Genomic DNA, 20,684 nt, shown 5'->3' on the forward strand with positions numbered 1-20,684 from the left:
AATTTTCCAGCATAGAAGGTTCTACCTTTACGAACTCCAAACACCAACTTAGGAACAATTCTGCTGAAAAAAGTGACAGATATGATTCACAATAGACGGAATTAATCAAAATACCGAATATCGGGAGGTTCTGTTATATAGGGACTTTATCAAAAATTGGAACTATTTTGGAAACACGAACTACCACTTTACAGCAAATTCGATTTAAAACTAGGACTAAAACATCCTAAATCGGTCGGTATCGTTATATGGAGGTCATACCAAATGGATCTACATTTTTATACCCTCAGTCATATGGCTGAGGTTTATTTCGTGCCTCATCGAAATAAAGGTTTTAGACCCTAGGTCTTGGACATTTGGAGTCGATCTAGTTTCAGGGCATTTGGAGTCGATCTAGTGATGTTCGTCCGTCTGGCTGGTTGATGCGCACGATAACTCTCGAAGGGAGTATCTGATTTGGTTCAAACTTGGTAAATCGTAACATTATTATCAAACTTCGATCGAGTTCGGAGATGAGTAATATCGATACACTCCTTCTAGCGCCTCCCTAACAAAAGGTCGAAAAAAATTGCTGCACAAAAGAACAAACGATAATCCGATTTTGCTTCAACAACCTCCCCCAGAAAGGGTCAACATTTTGAATAATAACTCTTATAAAATGTGATATAAAGGTCCGATTGCCTTCAAATAACACACATAACAAATTTTTTTTTAACCCAGGGCCTGCTATGAATGTGGAATATATCGGTCCACTCCTTCTGGTACCTCCCCCACAAAGGGTCAACATTTTGAATATCCATGAAGCTCATAACTCGCGAAATTAACATTCGATTCCATTCAACGTGGCACATCTCAATATTTCTATCAACTCATGATCTGTTATATATATCGGTTCACTTATTCTGGTACCTCCCCCGACCAAGGGTAAACATTTTGAATACCATGAAGCACGAAATTAACATCCGATTCCATTCAGGCTTGGTAAATCTCAATAATTTCATCAACACAAGATCTGATATAAAGATGGTAGAGATCGGTCCATTTCTTCTGGTACCTCCCCCCAAAGTGGTTCAAAATATTGAATAACCAAAACGATTATAAAATCCAAAATAAAGCTCAAAAAAAAAAATATAATTTACATGAGCGAACATCTAAAGGAGAGATTTAATGCCGATAAAACAAATATCCAAATATTTTATTCTGGAAGCTCTGCTATGTATAAACTACATTTTGAATGTCTTCTTCTTTCTTCGTTATTTCGGTTTTAATCCTTTTATCGTGTTTTCGTTGCTGTTGCATACCAAAAATGTCATGTTGTTTAAGTCGACGAAGAAGAATATCATATAATGTATGCAATGAATAGCGAATATTTTTTATTGAATCAGATTATTTATTTTTTCTGTTTTTTCTCTTTTCATATATTTGGTTTATGAAAGCAAAGAAGGCGGCGATTTGGTGGAAGAAAGAAAACAAAAGTCGCGAATGAAGAATGTGCCACAGCAACCGACCGTGTCTCGTTGTTTCATTCTCTACCCCCTCCTCCACAACCAACCATACACTTTAGTTTTCTTCAGCTAAGTGTATCCTCGTCAAAACACACGCTCGTTCAGGTGTAGAGTACAAAACATACATACGTTCGTTCATAGGTGTGTACGACGAAGGTAGAACAATGTTGTTCTTGTTGTCACACAAATGCAAGACTCCTCGCAACGCAGCGCTGAATCGCATCCAGCATTTCTGCTAAAATACCCACAGACAATTTGTAGTCACATTTCGTTGGCATGATTTGTGCGACATAGAATGGTTCTGATGGTGGTGGTGGTGATGATGGTGGTGGACACACATCCAATACCTGGAATATTGAAGTGTTTTCTTGGGATTTACACATATCTTCTGCTGCTTCAACCAAACACCGCCACCATCAACAACACATGACCATTTTTTCTTCTCCAAAGCTTGGGAATTTTTATTTTGAAAAAAAAAATTGATTGTCCTTCTCCTCACCTCTTATTGTACCCTGCTTTTTATCGCCAATCTAAATGTTGAAAAAACCAACCTATATAAATCCCTTTTAAGATCAGGGTGTGAAGTTTATGAAGTAGTTATTTGTTTTACCCTAATCTGTTTGTATTCCTCGCATTTGTGAGAAATTAATTTATTATGTTCGGTTAAGAACATAAAAAACAACTTAAATGAAATCAGTCGGTATTACCGACAGCTACATATTCTCAGCCCCAATGTTCGGTTATTTAAATATATTTTGACTTGCGTTATGACGGGTCAACAGGTCATATGAGAGGTTCCGAAGGAGTGGGTCAATATTTTCCATTTCGTATCTGACATAAGTCTGATGGAAATATTAAAACGTAGCCGATATCGACAAATTGTTCCACTTTAAATTACATATTTCATAATATTTCGAAAAGTTGCGTTTTATGAGAGTTACAATTATTTAAATTTTTGACCCGTTGTGGGAGAGGTAGACCGATATTGTCCATCCTCACAAAACAATGTGTTGTTAAAAGTTTTGGGATGTGCCGAGTTTGAAAGTAATCGGATGCTCATTTCCCTCATTTTATGAGCCTAATGGTTATTCCAAATTTTAACCTTTTATGGGGGAGGTACCAGAAGAAATGGCCCGTTCAGTCCCTTCTTCATATTAACCTTTGTGTTAGTGGAAATATGGAAATGCGAAATTTGAAGATAATCGGACCCTTAGTTAAAATTTTATAAAAGTTATAATTATTAAAAATTTTAACCTTTTGTGGGGAAGGGACCAGAAGGAGCGATACAATATCTACCATCTTCACACCAGATCTTGCTTACGTAGATGTATTGAGATGTACGAAATTTCAAAGTAATCAGATGCTTATTTCACGTTGTACGAGCTATATGGTTGTGACCCTTTGTGAGGAAGCTACCAGAAGGAGTGGGCCGATATATTCCATCTACTCACCAGACCTTGGGTAAATAAAAATATTGTGATGAGTATAACACATAAGACTTGTAATTATTCAAAATGTTGACACTTTGTGGGGGAGGTACTTGATGGTTCGGACCGATATTGTCCATTTTCCCACCTGACCTAGCACTGATGCATATATTGATCAAAATCGGATTATCATTTCTCTTTCTGTGCAGTAAAATAAATTTTTTTGAAATTTCAACCTTTTGTTGGGGAGGTACCAGAAGGGGTGGACCGATACTGCCCATCTCCGAACTCGATCTAGGTTTGACAATAACATTACGATGTAACTAGTTTGGATTAAATCGTGCGTACCAGCCGGACTGATAGACATCGTTAGATCGACTCCAAATGTCCTTAAACGGATTTGGACCTAGGGTCTAAATTTCGACTAGACACGTTTTGGCCGAATCAAATGATATAAATCCTCTCTAGTATTGGTTACGTCATATAACGGTATCTCCCGATATTCGGTATTTTGATGATTTTTGCCACATTTTTCCACGGATTTTTCCACAAATTTGTATTTGTAGTTTGTAACGGGTTCTAGCTCCTGTGGCGGAATATAGTATGTTCCGTTTTCGTATAGCCCCCATATAACGGTACATCCCGATATTCGGTATTTTGATAATCCTAGTCACATTTACCCACGAAATTGTTTCTAATTTGGTATTTTAGAAAATTTGGCAGATAACAATCCTTGAAGTATAAAAGTTCTCGTTTTGGTATAGCTCCCATTCAAGGGCCTCACCCACTTTATGATTAAACAGCATTATCCAAACAGACTTACTGGTATTTGCAGTTTAAAGTGGAACACATTTGAATTCAGATACTTTTATAAAAACATGTTCTCTTTACCCAGAGGAGAATCGACCCGGCCGAAGTTAATCTTTATACCCTACAACACTATGTGTTTGGTTGAGCCAAAAATTATGTAACACCACGAAATATTGGTTCCCTACATACAAACCTACATATGGATCTTCCTATCTCGCCGAACTGAGTCGATCTAACTATGCATGTCTGTTCATCCGTCTATCTGTCCATGTTAATTTGTAATCAAGCTACAGGTCGCAATTATGGCCCGATTCTCACGAAGTTGCTCTATAGGCAATTATGAACCAATCGACGCAATATTTAGCGGGTAAAATAGACCCTAACTTTTATGTAAGAAAATACGAAAATTTCCACTAAACCGCGAATATCTTTAATTCCGGCAAAATCACAAATACATTAAAAGGTCACTTCTGACCATTAAAGTGATGCTGATATATAGCAAAATAGGTACAAGATATATATGTAAAAGAAACGTATCTTATTTATTCTGCTTATAAGTCAAGAACCACTGGGCCGATTTTCACAATTTCCATCAATCCGCAATGGTATCTTGCCAGAAGAAAATTGAAGAAAATTGCGGAAAATATACCAATAAAAAGGTGAATTGTAATTTTCTAATTTTTTATACCCCGAGAGTATTACATACATGTCGAAATTATCGTCCGACTCTCACCAAATTTTGCATGGGGGTCGGGTTAGGATCAGAATTAAAGTCTACTGTTCTTCGTGTGAAATTGTTTTGAATACCTAACAACACGACGGAGTGCGTAAATATTGGCCAACTTGCCCGGCTCAAAAAGCTAAGGGTAACATCTGGCCAGAGCTCTTTAACATTATTTCAAAAATGAAATCTTCCAAAATGAATCTGGACATAAGGGGACTTCGAACATATTGTAATATTGTAGGGCATCACTTGGTTGGCCAGGCCGAACTTAATGTTTTTTTTTTTTTTTGAAAACTACTTTTCCATTTAAAATCGCATACGCCAATGTCATATTAATTATTTCAACTTACCGTTAATTCGGGTCGCTTAACATTTCCACCATAAACGAAACGCATACAAATTGCAAACAGGAAAACACTTCTCAATATCATAATGTCCAGAATACGAGGCTTTCGAATTTAAGTAGGTTCCTTCCTTCGACGTCTGTTTCACGTTCCTTAGATCACTTGATAATAGCAGAATATATTATTATTTCTCTTGTATTTCCTTTATTATTTACAGTTTCTAGTGTTCAATTCCGATTTTGTATTGTAAATATCCATGTGATTTGTTTCGGTGTAGGAATTCGTTAAAATCAACTGAAATCGCAAAGAAAATGGTGGAAGTCAGTACTATTTTTATTTAGTTATTTATTAAACTGCACAAAAAATATTCAATTCACTTTCATAAAGAATTGCGAGCTACCTCTAATCAATCTTAAGGTGTCGTGCGTGTGTGAGTGGCGCCCAACGTTTATTACTATTGGTATTAAATTGTAAATATTATAAACAACATAAATAAAACAATAAAAATTTAAATATTCTGCACACTAGACAATAAAAACAATATCCACAACGATTTTTCTTTTTTCTTATGCGACACAACACAACTAAAACGCGATCGTATTGGCCGACAACAACGCGCAAATGCTGTGAACTTAACAACGACTGGAGCACAACTGAGTTAAAAAACAAACCAACGACCCAACCTTGGCTAAAATATAACGCGTTGTTGGCTGGCTGGCTTGGTTATCTGTTAGATGCATGCAGACAGGCAGCAACAACTACCACATTCAAAGGCAACAACATTCAGTCCAGCACAATACCCAGCTACGATGAACTTCTGTGGTCGGTCGCCCCTATGTCTGTTGTTCAACGCTGCTCTTAGTCACACACAAGGCAAGGCAGTTCGTCAGTCAGTCAGCCGGGCAGGCAGGCTGCATTCTCTGACGTTCAACAAGACCTGCAGACACATGTATGTTGCGGCCAAAACTACGAACCACGCTACCCATGTCCATCCATCCAATAAACAATTGCATTGCCATGCCTTGGCCGTTGTGAATTTGCCTTTTGGTCCCACGAAAGTCTACAAAACAAAAAATAAAAACACATGGCGGGTAGCACACAAAGTTCTACTCTTGCCCAGCTTAGCAGACATCGTGGTGTGGAGTTGCACGGCACGGCAAAAGACAATCAGCAGACTAGCATGTCGCCACAATGTCTACCGTGTCTGGCATATCTTATCTGAACCCAAAATAAAAAGAAAAGAAAAACGAAATGAAAACCTCCAACAACAACAACAGCAACAACAACTACTACTAACCAAGTCATTCATTTAAGAGACCAATACATTAACAAAGCCGCCGCCACCACCGACAACAATGCTGCATTTGACCAACAGGACAGACATCACCTCCTCCTCCTTCTTCTCCTCGCACTTTACACGCTCTCAAGAAAACAAAAGAATGAGAAATAAAAAGACAATCGTTAAACCTTTCAATTGTCATGGACAGAGGGAATCCTAAAGTGGCAAGAGAGTGAGAGAACCAAAAAACAAAAAAAAAAAAATGAAAATAAAAAAGCAGCAAAAGAAAAAGAAGGGGTCTCCACAAAATAATGACCAAGCAATACTCCATCCAACCAACCATCCATCTGTGTGAAGGCTCAATGCACACCGTTTCCACAGAAAGGGATAAACTCTGTCCCTGAATTTCACTTTCGGGGAGCATAGCCGATAGCTAAAGAAAGCCTTCCCAGGTTGAGGATGTTGCAACGCCCAATAGAAATGGTGGATAGCTGCGAATTTAATCAGTAGTCACGGAGTTGTCAGTGGATCTGGTGAGAGAATCTCGATGTAAATGATGCAGAGCCAACTTTTTTCTGACTGAAGTCTTTAAAATACCTGGTCCTTTATAGTGGGCCAATAAAGTGTACGTATACACTACTTATTACCCTCCTCCACCTTGAAAAGGAGGGTATATTAACTTTGTCATTTCTAAATATTCGTCGTAGACCCCATAAAGTATATACAGGGTGAGATAAAAAAACTGCAACAAAGTCAAACGCCATCATTTTTAATTTTTTTTTTAATTTTATTGATTGAAAGCAAAAAATGTCAGAAATAGCATCAAATTTTAGAATAAGTTTAGATTTGTTCGAATTGGTCACCTTTGGCACGAATTATGGCCTTAAAACGGCCAATGAAACCGTTCCACGGTTTTTTTGCCCATTCCCGGCGAAGCGCTTGCTTGTGGTGATCGACACTTTGGTAGTTTTGGGTGCCAACCTTTCCAAAATACTCCAGTCGCAATAGTCCAACGGATTGGTATCCGGAGATTTTGGTGGCAATGAAGCGAGGAACCTCATTTTGTAACCATTCTTGGGTGGCGCGTGCTGAGTGCGATGGTGCTGAGTCCTGTTGGAATGCCAAAGGTCTGCGGCCTTGGACCAGAATCTTTTCCCGATAATATTCGGCATTTATTCTGATGGTCTGGTGGTCACGGTCGATTAATACGAGCGGGGAGCGACCATCGGCTTTTATGTCGGCCCGCACCATCACCATGGCCGGCGTTTGAGTTCTGGTGGCCAACCGAAGGTGCACATTTTCAGCTGACCTCTTTGGCAAGTAAACACAATCATTTTGTTTGTTTACAAACTGCTGGACAACGAATGTTTTCTCATCGGAACGGAAAAAATTAAATTCGGCAGTTCACCATTTTCGGCCAAGCGAAGCAAATCTTAGCTCTTTTGAGTCTGAGTCTATTTTCTTTCTGTTGTTGCACTTTTTGGAATTTCAATGGCCGGAATTTACCCCGAGCTCATTTTTCAATAATTGCCGAATGGAATATTGCGATACGTTCAGCTCACTAGCCATTTTTTGGCCACTGCGACGCGGGGTTCGATCAAGTCGCTTCTTCACTTTTCGAACCATTTCTACAGATGTTGCTGATTTCTTTCGTCTATTTTCTTGACGTCGGTCTACGCTACCAGTATCACGGTAACGAGCGATGGTACGAGACACAAAAGATCTATTCAAATTTAAATGCTGGAGAGCTCTAACGATAACCACTTGTGGTTTTCCAGCCAAATATAAAGAAATCACACTATTACGCTGGAACTCCATCACGAATAACTTTTTTTTCTGGAAAATTCTCACAAAAATACTTTTGTTCGCTTTGTATATAATGAGTTGTCACTGGAAAAATTTTAACAGCTGTCGGACGAGTAGCTTAGATATGACAGCATTCTGAAGTTGGTTGCAGTTTTTTCATCTCACCCCGTATATCGGAGCAGAGTTCCACAAAATGGAAAAGTACGTCCCAAAATTCACCCCATTTGGGCAGATACTAGCCATTATTTGCACAATAAACATGAAATCGGATTAAGGAAATATATATGGGACCTATATCCAAATCTGAATCGATCTCGATAAAATTTGGCAAAGCTATTTCCGACCTCTATAAGATATCTGGTACCAAATATCATTGTTGTCGAATGCATATTAAGAATGTGAGTGTCTTATACACCCAATCGGGTGAAACATATATATATGGTTATACTGATATCTTAAGCGATTTTCACCAAAGTTGATGTTCTTGCTTCTAAACTGAATTCGGTTGGATGTCATTTGGACTGATATTGACAATTTCGTGCACAATTAACCGGAAATCGAAAATGTATATGGGACCTTATTCCAAATCAGTACCGATCTTGATAACATTTGGAAGATATATTTCTTGGCTGTATCTGATATTTGGTACCAAATATCATTCTTGTTGAGTGCATATTACGAACTCAAATACCAAATCGGACTCAAATACCAAATCGAATGAAACATATACATATATAGCTTTATCTGCGCCGATTTTCACCAAATGTGATGTACTTGCTTCTAAACTGAATTCGGTTGGATGTGCCAAAATTAAAATTATTCATTTTAGTAAAGATATGTTATTTTCATTTATTCAAATAAAATAAACTTTTTTTGGCATAAATTATGGATTATTTTTTGTTGTTTCTTCAGAGCTATACTACATTTTTTATAGGAAATTTTACGTTGTTTTCCTTATAAGCCTATGTCTACTTTAAATACCCACTAGTTAAAAAATTAGAATTTGAAATCGATTCTTCAGTTTTAAAGTGTTAGCATGGACACTAAATGCCCACCTATCTTAAACATCTCCAACTGGCTACCAGGCGGTCTCCATGAATTTCTCACATTTAAAATGCCTCGATTCCTTCCATACACATTCATTATCACCCTGACGTATATAAAAATGTCTATTATTTGGAAATGGTGTTCTTGCCGACGACAACTCTTTTTCTCAGGTGTGTGTACAATTGGTATTCGATTTTTAACATGTGCATGGCGAAAAAGGCAACACCAGCACCAACACCACCACCACTACACGGGCACAACACAGCAGCAGTGCTGCCTTCCTTGTTGTGTGTAGCTATGGCGGTGATGGCGGCACCTCTTGCCATCCGAACTGCTTATAAACATAAAGAAATTAACACAAACAAAATTTATTATCTTTCTTTGTATCTCTCAAGTGGATGAATATTGTTGTTGCTGCTGATGTTGTTGTTGTTATTGCCCAGGTTGCATTCGAAGAGCAATGAATCGTCTTATTGTACACCACCATGCAATCCGAAATATTCTTATAAGTTATATACTGTCATGATGGTGGATGAATGTTGGGTTGCCAGATCGATTGCAGCAAGAGATTGTCCGAAACGATCGTGGCACCCGTATTAAGGTATTTGTGCATTTGTTTGCAACATAGAAAAGGAAGCGAGAAAGGCCCATACTTACTTTTGAGGATCTTCATAGAATCACTTTCTGAGTCGATTTATGCATCCCAGTCCGTCCGTCCATCTGTCTAAGTATTCTTCTTAACAAAATGCGGGTCGCATTTATTATCCGATTAAGATGCAATTTTCCAAACAATATTTGTTTGGCCCAAGGACGAACCCTATCGAAATTGGTGAGAATCGGTTCAAATTTAAAAATCTAGAAGCAAGTACATAAAATTTGGTGAAAAATCGGTTCAGATATAGCTATAGCTCCCATATATGCAGGGTGAGATGAAAAAAGTGCAACCAATTTAAGACTGCTGTCATTTCTAAGCCACTTGTTTTACAGCTGTTAAAATTATTCCAGTGACGGCTCATTTTACTTTGTACACGCTGGTAAACCACCAGCGGTTATCGTTAGAGCACTCCAGCATTTAAATGTGAATAAATTTTTTGTGTCTCGTACCATCGCTGGTTACCGTGATACTGATGGCGTAGCGTAGCCCGACGTCAAGGAAGTGGACGGAAGAAAACAGCAACATCAGCAGAAATGGTTCGAAAAGTAAAGAAGCGACTTGATCGAAAACCGTGTTGCAGTGGCCGAAAAATGGCTCGTGAGCTGAACATATCGTAATATTCCATTCGGCAAATATTAAAAAATGAGCTCGGGGTAAAGTCATTGAAATTCCAAAGAGTGCAAGAATTTACACCCCAACAGAATGAGTGGTGAACTGCCGAATTTGGGTTTCTCCGCTCCGATGAGAAAACATTCGTTGTCCAGCAGTTTGTAAACAAACAAAATGATCGTGTTTACTTGCCAAAGATGACAGCTGAAAATATGCACCTCCGGTTTGCCACCAGACACCAGAACTCAAGCGCCGGCAATGGTGATGGTGTGGGCTGCCATAACAGCCGATAGTCGCTCTCCGTTCGTATTAATCGACCGTGGCATAAGAATAAATGCCGAATATTATCGCGAAAATATTCTGGAGGGTGTATTTAAGCCTTGGACATTCCAACAGGACTCAGGTCACTCTGAGGTCGTGGCATCAGAATATATGCCGAACATTATCGCAAAACTATTGTGGAGGGTGTATTAAAGCGTTGGGTACGCAAAGATTTTGGCCACAGATCTTAGACATTCCAACATGACTAAGCACCATCGCAATCTGCACGCGCCAACCAAGAATGGATACAAAATAAGGTTCCTCGCATCATTTACAGAGCACAATGGCCACCAAAATCTCCGGATACCAATCCGTTGGACAAAGGGTTCGAGGCATAGCATTTTTCTACAGGAATACAGGGTGAGATAGAAAAACTGCAACAAAGTCAAACGCCATTATTTTTGTATTTTTTTTAAATTTTTTTGAATGAAAGCAAAAATGTCGGAAATAGCGTCAAATTTTAGAATAAGTTTAGATTTGTTCGAATTTGGTCACCCTTGGCACAAAGTATGGCCTTCAAACGGCCAATGAAACAGTCACACGCTGCCCGAATGTTGCTCTGTGGTATTTTGACCCATTCCCGGCGAAGCTCTTGCTTGCGGTGATCGACACTTTGGTATTTTTAGTGCCAACCTTGCTTTCCAAAATACTCCAGATAAAATAGTCCAAAGGATTGGCACCGCCCGACTTTTGACTTTTCGTTACTGTTTTTTTTTTTTTCAGATTCTTGACTGCAATTTAATTCGGTCTGATCACTCTCTGATTAATAAATTAATTCGGTTGTTTTTCCTGTTCGTTTCCTTTTGGTTTACAATTCCCTTGAAGCTTTTCGTTATCGCTTGTCGCCAACTTTTTTTCCTTTTTGGCAACAATGTCGCAAACGTGAGAGTTTCCCAAGTGTACGGAGACTTCCTAGTGCACTCAATTATCTTTATCATCAACAGTATAATCTGGCAACACTAATCCAGGCAGCTACTCACTCCTCATGTTAAACAAAATACAAAAAAAAAAAACTCTTATTGACATAGTCCGAAAAAGAACAACGACAATTATAAGAATGTCAAAATGAAAATGAGAAAAAAAGGTTTAAAAAATATTCAACCATACATGCACACACACACACACCTACATGCCTATATAACAGAAGTAGGCATGAGAACCTGTATTCTCAAAAATTAACGGCTACAACAACACCAACAAAACAACACACAAAATTAAGGAATAAATCTCACCTCAAGAAATGTATCCAAAGTGTGTGCCGCGAACTAAGAATATTTTACTTTTTACAGCTGGGCAGGCTAGTTAATGTACATATTCCGTTCGTGTAAGTGTCTAGATCGGCCTTTTGCACCGCTCAGCTTATGGGATTCCAGTTTGTAGTGTTCTCGTGATGTTTTTGTTTTTTTTTTTTTCTCTTATAATTGCAGACTACAACAACACTTTGAACAGTGTGGCCATCTGCATTGTCTGTGTGTGTGTGTGTGTGTGGAGTTGATTTAAGTCCATTACAATTTCATTAATTTGTGAAGATGTTACAGAAAACGAAAAACGAATTTGTTTTACCGGCCGGCCGGCTGGTTGGCTGTTTGGCTAACTGAACGCTAGCATGAATTCACGTGCGTGCACAACACCCATACATGTTCATGCCCACCTGTATATAGCGTGTCGGCCGCTTGCTTGCCTGCTGATATAAAATATGATCTCTGCAGGCATAATGTTTAAATGTGCATGTATGAGTATGTGTATTGGGGAGAGACGAAAAATTAGTCGTATTTTGCGCGAAATCGTGTGTTGGAAAGACACCTAGTGGTTGTTAGTAAAAAACCAGAGATTTTTATGCCCTCCACCATACATAGTATGGAGGGTATATTATGCTCGTCATCCTGTTTGTAACTCATCGTTATGGTATTTTAGATATAACAAAGTATACAGGGTGATATGAAAAAACTGCAACCAATTTTAGACTGCTGTCATTTCTAAGCCACACGTCCGACAGCTGTTATAATTATTCCAGTGACAGCTCATTATATTGTTTACAAGCGTACAAAAGCATTTTGGTGAAAATTTTCCAGAAAAAAGTTATTCGTGATGGAATTCAAGCGTGATAGTGTGATTTCTATATATTTGGCTGGAACACCACAAGTGGCTATCGTTAGAGCACTTCAGCATTTAAATATGAATACATCTTTTGTGTCTCGCACCATCGCTCGTTATCGTGATACTGGCAGCGTAGCCCTACGTCAAGGAAGTGGACGGAAGAAAACAGCAACATCAGCAGAAATGGTTCGAAAAGTAAAGAATCGAAAACCGCGTCGCAGTGGCCGAAAATGGCTCGTGAACTGAACATATCGCAATATTCCATTCGGAAAATATTGAAAAATGAGCTCGGGGTAAAGCCTTTATGATTCCAAAAAGTGCAAGAACTTACACCGTAACAGAAAGAAAATAGACTCAAAAGAGCTAAGAAGTTGCTTCGCTTGGCCGAAAGTGATGAACTGCCGAATTTGGTTTTCTTCGATGAGAGAATATTCGTTGTCCAGCAGAACTCAAACGCCGGCCATGGTGATGGTGTGGGCCGCCATAACATCCGATGTTCGCTCTTCACTCGTATTAATCGACCGTGGCATCAGAATAAATTCCGAATATTATAGCGAAAATATTCTGAAGGGTGTATTGAAGCCTTGGGCACGCAAACATTTTGGCCGCAGACCTTGGACATTCCAACAGGACTCATCACCATAGCACGCGCCACCCAAGAATGGTTACAAAATGAGGTTCTTCGCTTCATTTCCAGCGCATTATTCAAATCTTCGGATACCAATCCGTTGGACGATTGTGTCTGGAGTATTTTGGAAATCAAGGTTGGCACTAAAAAATACCAAAGTGTCGATCACCTCAAGCAAGCGCTTCGCCGGGAATGGGCCAAAATACCGCAGACAGCGTGTGACGGTTTCATTGGCCGTTTGAAGGTCATAATTCGTGCCAAAGGCGACCAATTCGAATAAATCTAAACTTATTCTAAAATTTGATGCTATTTCCGAAAGTTTTTGCTTTCATTCAATAAAATTAAAAAAAGATAGAAATTATGGCGTTTGACTTTGTTGCAGTTTTTTTATCTCACCCTGTATTTGTTTTATTAGATTTGGTCTTTTAGTCCCCCATATTCGTAATATGCACTCCACAAGAATGATATTTGGTACCAGATATCAAATATAGTTTAGAAATACCTCTGTCAACTTTTATCAGAATCGGTGCAGATTTGGATATGGCTCCCATATATATCTTCAACCGATTTCGGGTTAATTATGCACCAAATGGTCAATATCAGCCCAAATGACCTGGATTTTGACTCATCCGAAATCATCAAATTTGGTTTAAATCGGTTCAGATATAGCTATAGGTCCCATATATATTTTTCATCCGATTTGGTCTTTTAGTCCCTTATATTCGTAATATGCACTTCACAACAATGATATTTGGTACCAGATATCTTATAGAGCTCGAAAATACCTTTGCCAAGTTTTATCGAGATCGGCTCAAATTTGGATATGCCTCTAATATATATCCTTAATCCGATTTCAGGTTTATTGTGCAAATAATAGCTAATATCAGCCCAAATGGAGTGAATTTCGGGACGTACGTTTCCATTTGGTGAAACTCGGAACTGCTCTAAAGCCAAACTTCAAATAAACTCCCGATATAATTTTTTTGTTACGGTAGTAGGGTACCATATAGGTGTAGGGTATCATATAGTTGGCCCGCCCGACTTTTGACTTTTCTTTACTGGATTTTATTTCAGAATATTTATCCAATATGTGGCTTAAGTCCGCACACCACGTTTCTACCCATAAATCAATATAAAATAGTACAACACTCAGTGGGAATAGCACAATGTCTTCATGAAATTATGCTCAACTTGATAAATAACCAAAACCATAGATTCCGATCCACCCTAATGTTATTACCTTATGTTGTTATTATTTCTCGCTTTGCATTCAAGCCGTTCCTGCCGAACATTGTCCATATGTGTTCTGGGTGTTATGTGTATGTGTCTCGTCTCTTAATGTATATCTCCATATGTGTGCGTACATGTATTAGGTCCTTAAGGCCAAGTTAAGACTGTCATGGCTGGCTATCTGTGGCATTCAATGATTTATTGTTATTATTTTGCAATGGCAAGCATAGCAATGAAATGACTGCTGTTGGTATGGAGTCCGAGGGTTAACAGCAACCACGGCTGGCATGCAACAGTCTTTGCGCTACTACTTTTCATTTTCCATTTTGTTTTGGTATTCTTATTGGGGCTTACCCGGCAAATGGGGAAGCAGATGGGCATATGAATAGTCTTGGCCCGTTTTTTTTTAATAAAAGACCAAAGAGGTCTTACATATAGACGACTTTTGTGGAAGACCAATAAGTCCATAATAGTCAAAACTGTCTCTATATAGAATCTCCTTTTTCAAAAATGCTTTGAAAATACCCCTTTCCAATAAAAAAAAACCTCTGCAAGCCTTTTGAAATTTAGGCATATATTATTTTATCTATTTTTATTTTACAATTTCCTCCCTCCACCCTAATACACACTTCATCATGATCGCATGTTTTCAAAGTAGTTGGAAAACCCCTCCATTTTTTTTGAAGTAAATATAAAATACAACAGAAAGGGAATCGTTTTTTTTTTTTTTTTTTTTGAGAGAAATAATCAGGCTAGACAGTATGACGCCAAAAACCAAGCTGCGACCGAACGACCAATCGACCATACGTGTTTGTCTGCAAGAATTTCCTATAGATCTTCAACCGAATCAAGTTTTGTAAAAAGTCCAGACAAGTTTTGTTTCTATTCACACACAGACACCTAGATATACACACAGGCACACACACAAACACATTTAGGCATACGCCGTAGGTATGTCTTTCATTTGCCGCATCTGGGAAAGTTAATCCTTGGCGGTTGTGGGAACTTATGAAAAAAATTATATTGTGTTTCTTCTCATTTTTCGTTTTGCGCGAAAAATGGTTGGGACCCCATTTTAAGGGGAATGAATAATTCATAAAAAGAAACGGCCACAAGAACTGTACTTTATTTCGGAAAAGTATAATATTTTGTGGTTTTAAATTCAATTAATTATTAACATATACTGTGTTTTTATACCCTCCACCATACATTTTATGGAGGTTTTATTGAGTATTTTGGCATTTTAGGTATAACATTCACCGAAATTATTTGAAATTTCATATTTGAAGTTCCTAATAGGTACTACAGCCTGTGACAGAAAGTTGTATATGCAAGTCCAGGTCTTCGTATAGGGCCCATATATCCCTATATTCGGCATTTTAATGATTTTAGCTACATTATTCACCGATTTTTATTTTCAAGTTTCGTATTGGAATATTGTAATGGCTTATGACAAAATTGCCTATGCAGGACCAATATAATGGCTTAATTCGGTATTTTTAAGATTTCAACAGAATTTTTAACATTTTTTTTTTTTTTGAAAATTTCCAAAATTTTTCCAAATGGTGGAGAGAATTGAAGGTTCTGCCTGGCCGAACTTACTGCTTTTTTTGCTTGTTGCATTCTATTTCAATAAATTATTTTAAATAATCGTCCAAAAAAATTGGTCGTATGCCTCATCGATATAACATTTTTAGACCCTAAATCTCTTTGTACCAAATCCGTTTCAGGACATTTGGAGTCGATCTAATGATGTCCGTCCGTCTGTCTGGCTGGTGCACACGATAACTCTCGAAGAGTGTATCCGATTTGATCCAAACTTGGTTAATCGCAATATTATTAGCAAACTTAGATCGAGTTCAGAGATGGATATTTCGCGGTCCACTCCTTCTGGTACCTCCCCCACAAAATGTCAACATTTTCAAAGAAAATAATTTGCTGCACAAAAAGAGAAAGCATAATCCGATTTTGCTCCAATTTGCGAATTCTAATATTTGCATCAGTGATAGCTCAGGTGCGAAAATGGACAATATCGGAGCACTTCATTAAGTACCTCCCCCACAAAGGGTCAAACAGCACTTGGAGAACTGATAAGGAATCCTTGTTGACCTTTTACAACGCGATAGGCCGGTCTGTGGTAAACTATGCGGCTGCCGTGTGGTCTGCCAACGTTATTACTACGCAGTGGAACATAATCAGTCCTGCCAGAATGCCGCCCTTAGAACCGCAACAGGGTGGCTCCTCAAGACACCTGTCGATCACATACATGAGGAGGCAAAGGTCTTACCGGTGCGACAGCATAACAAAATGCTGTCAATGCAATACCTGCTTGGATGTTATAGGCAAAGCCATCCGAATCACCATCTTGTGGATAGGCAACATCCGCCCAGGCAAGTAAGGAAAGACGTTCATGATCTAGAGAGAGAGGTGCAGAGGTATAAGAGAGAGCCTCTAGATCAACAGGATTGAAGGATATAGAGTGAATACTGTACTAGGAGACCATCCCCCTCCCGTCGCAGCTGAAGAACGATAGCTGCCCCGACAAACCCGAGTAGTTTTGGCTCAATTACGATCCGGATGGTACAACCACCTAAATTCCTACTGGGCCCGGATTAACAGCGATGTGCAGAACATCTGACCAGCTTGTAGCACAGGCCCACATGACACGCTGTCCAGCCAAGCCTACTTACCTAACTCCAGTCTCGTTATGGACACAACCCATACAGGTTGCATCCTTTTTGAGACTGAACTTAGAGGCAGAACCAGATTGAATGGAGTCCAAAAATGGAAACAGGACGAACACAGCTGTATGAGTTGCTACAACATCAGCAAAGGGTCAAAATTTTGAATAATTACAACTCTTATAAAATTTGATGTAAGGGTCCAATTGTCTTCAAATTACGCACATCACAATATTTTTATTAACCTAAGGTCTGGTCCACTCCTTCTGGAACCTCCCCCACAAAGGGTCCAACATTTGAGTATCCATGAAGCTCAAAACGCGAAACTAACATCCGAATCCATCCATTGCTAAATCTCAATATTTCCATCAACCCAAGATTTGTTATAAATATGATACAGATCGGACCATTTCTTCTGATACCTTCCCCACATAGGGTTCAAAATTTTGAAAAACAAAAACGCTCAAATTTGGCGCATCCTAAATTTCACACAGTTTCTCCTATTCTATGAAAAGGCCTTCTCGTCTTTTATGAGAAGACATTTTCCTCTTCTATGAGAAGACATTCTCCTATTCAATGAGAAGACTTTCTCGTCTTCTATGAGAAGGCATCCTCCTATTCTATGAGAAGACCTTCTCGTCTTCTATGAGAAGACCCTCTCGTGGAAGGAATCTCTATGGCGAGTCAGGAAAGACATAAATGATCTAGAGAGAGCACCCAAAGATTAAAAGAGAGAAAGAGAGTGAGAGAGAGTCTAGCTCAACAAGTAGATGTCATACTGATACCGCTGCCAATTATAAAGTAATACATTGGTAATGTCGTCCTACCAAAATTCATTGTACCTTGAAAACTTCGGCTGTCAAGACAAAACTGTGTACAAAAATACAAAATACTCTGAAAATATCAAAAAATTTAATCTGTCTACGTTGGCGCTAAAATACCAAGAGAAGCTTTAAGGTGAGAATACATAAAATGCTTATTCTTCGGAGAGGAACATAGGGGTTTTAGGATGACTAAGTTCGATTTTGGTCCTACGCTCCTTTGTTCTTTTCCAAAGAAGCCAGCGATGACTTAAGCAAGTCAAATAAGCGTTTTATATGTTTTCTCCCTTACGGCTTTTTAACTATGCTTCTCCAGATTTCCCTGGGAGATAACCTCCACAATAAAACCCAATTTTTGTAAATTCTTTGCTACAATAACAACAACAGCATAATAAATCACACCAACATCCGTTCAAACCTTGTCTTCATGCTGAAAGTACTCTAAACCAATGAGAATTGCTAAGAAGTCATACACAGCAGCAGCGGGTTCATGGACATTTAAAACTTTCTCGTAAATAAAACAATCAGACCAGACGCTGTTGTCATTAATTAATTTCATTAAACATTTTTACGCAATTGTGCAAAGTGTCACACAACGGCAACGGCGGACTGTCCCGGAGAGAATGTGAAGCGTTGGCGATTTTATTTACTCCAAAGAAAACGCTGAATGAGTTCGACAAATAGATAGATGCATTTGAAATTTTTGATTTTAAGATGGCAATCGAACTATATATTATGGGCAAAATTTGAAGGAAATCGAAAATTTATATCCAATTTTATGCGAAATCATAAATTCCATATTTATCTCAGGTTTTTGGTTGAGAGCAATATTTAGATATAGCAATTTGTAAAGAATCGCCGACTTATTTCGCAAGTTAGTTGGAAATTGTGAACCTTTGTGGATGAGATACCAGAAGGGTTCGCAGATATATATAATCTTCACAACAGACCCTGCGTTTGCAAAAATATTTGGATCTGTGAAATTTGAAGAAAGTTGGATGCCTATTTCGCTTTCTTTGAATTTTTTTTAACTTGAACCCTATGTGATGGATGTGCCAGAAGGAGTGGTCCAATCTCTACCATCTTTATAATAAATATTAAGAAGCACCAAGTCTGGATGAAATCGGATGTTAATTGCTTGTTTTATGATCTTCATGGATATCCAAAATGTTGACCCTTGTGGAGGAGGTACCAGAAGGAGAGGACCGGTAAATACCATTTTCACTGGAGATCTTGTGTGAAATAATGGCATGTGTGAATTATGAAGAGAACCGAATGCTTATTTCGGATTTTATGATATTTTTGGTTATTCAAAATTTTGACCCTTTGTGAGGGAGGTACCAGAAGTAATGGTCCGATCTCTACCATATTTATAACATATCTTGTGTCGATGTAAATATTGAGATGTACCAAGTCTGAATGGAATTATTTTCACATTTTATGGTCTTCATCTTTGCTCAAAATTTTGACCCTTAGTGGGGAGAATTACCAGAACGAGTGTACCGATATATTCCATCTTCACACCAGGCCTTGGGTTAATAAAAATATTGTGATGTGTCTAATTTGAAGAGAACCCGGAGCTTAATATGGATTTTATTCAAACCTTTAAGCTTTGTGGGGGAGGTACCAGAAGGCATGGTCCGATCTCTACCATCTTTATAACAGATATTGTTTTGCTAGAAATATTGAGATGTGTCAAGTCTGAATGGAATCGGACATTTTTTTCGCGTTTTATGAGCTTAATGGATTGTCAAAATGTTGACCCTTATGGGGGAAGTACCCACCAAAAGGAGGGGACCGATGTATTCCATATTCACACCAGGCCTTGGGTTAATAAAAATATTGTGATGTGTGTAATTTGAAAACGATCGAACATTTTTATAAGAGTTATAACTATTCCAAATGTTGACCCTTTGTGGGTGAGGCACCAGATGGAGTGTCCATTTTCGCACCTGACCTATTACTGATGCTAATATAAGGATAAACAAATTTTGAGCAAAATCGGATTATCGTTTCTCATTCTGTGCAGCAAATTATATTCTTTGAAAATGTTGACATTTTGTGTGGGAGGTCCCAGAAGGAGTGAACCGATATTGCCCAACTCCGAACTCGATCTAAGTTTGACAATAATATTAAGATGTACCAAGATTGGATCAAATCGGATACTCCCTTCGAGAGTTATCGTGCGCACCAGGCAGCCAGACAAACAGACGGACGGACATCGCTAGATCGAATGTCCAAATGTCCTGAAACGGATTTGGTCTAAAGAGACCTAGGGTCTAAAACCATTATTTCGATGAGACATGTTTTGGCCGTACCCTCTGTAGCCAAATAGCCATACAAATTGTATCCTATATCATCTGTGCGAAATTCTATTCCCTCGAATCATGAAACAATTTGTGACGATGGCAACGCGATTGGGTCTTTTTCGTACCTGGTGTATCCTATTTGTTTGCACAAAATGGTGCAAATTTGCATGGTTACCATGGCCTTTTATACAAATTAAGCCAGTTAAAACAACTAATTTTCAATACTAGGATTCAATTATATGTGTCAAGTGTTGATAAGTTCGATATTGAAAAATACAACACATAAATCGCAAAAGATCTTTGCAAGTTTGAATTCATTCTAAAACACTTGCCTTCTTTCGAAATCAATCCCCTAGGAGGATCCCAATACTTGCTAAGGTACATTGCACAA

At 38.4% G+C, this 20,684-nt stretch overlaps 1 protein-coding gene across 4 annotated transcripts in view; it reads right to left on the reverse strand.

Annotated features, from left to right (window-relative positions):
* Nucleotides 1-20,684, reverse strand: part of LOC101901120 (SPARC-related modular calcium-binding protein 2) — a 43,988-nt gene that overhangs the window by 20,286 nt on the left and 3,018 nt on the right. For 3 of the 4 annotated variants that reach the window (XM_011294331.3, XM_011294412.3, XM_011294432.3), the window contains exon 2: nt 4,817-5,104. In XM_011294331.3, coding sequence (XP_011292633.1) covers nt 4,817-4,897 — 81 coding nt within the window. In that variant the 5' untranslated portion in view covers nt 4,898-5,104. Of the gene's footprint in view, nt 1-4,816; nt 5,105-5,210; nt 5,467-20,684 lie in introns of those variants that run through there. The other variant, XM_011294347.3, reaches the window with a different exon arrangement.

Source organism: Musca domestica, unplaced genomic scaffold (genome assembly GCF_030504385.1).
Source record: "Musca domestica strain aabys unplaced genomic scaffold, Musca_domestica.polishedcontigs.V.1.1 8, whole genome shotgun sequence".
Classification (NCBI taxonomy): Eukaryota; Metazoa; Arthropoda; class Insecta; order Diptera; family Muscidae; genus Musca; species Musca domestica.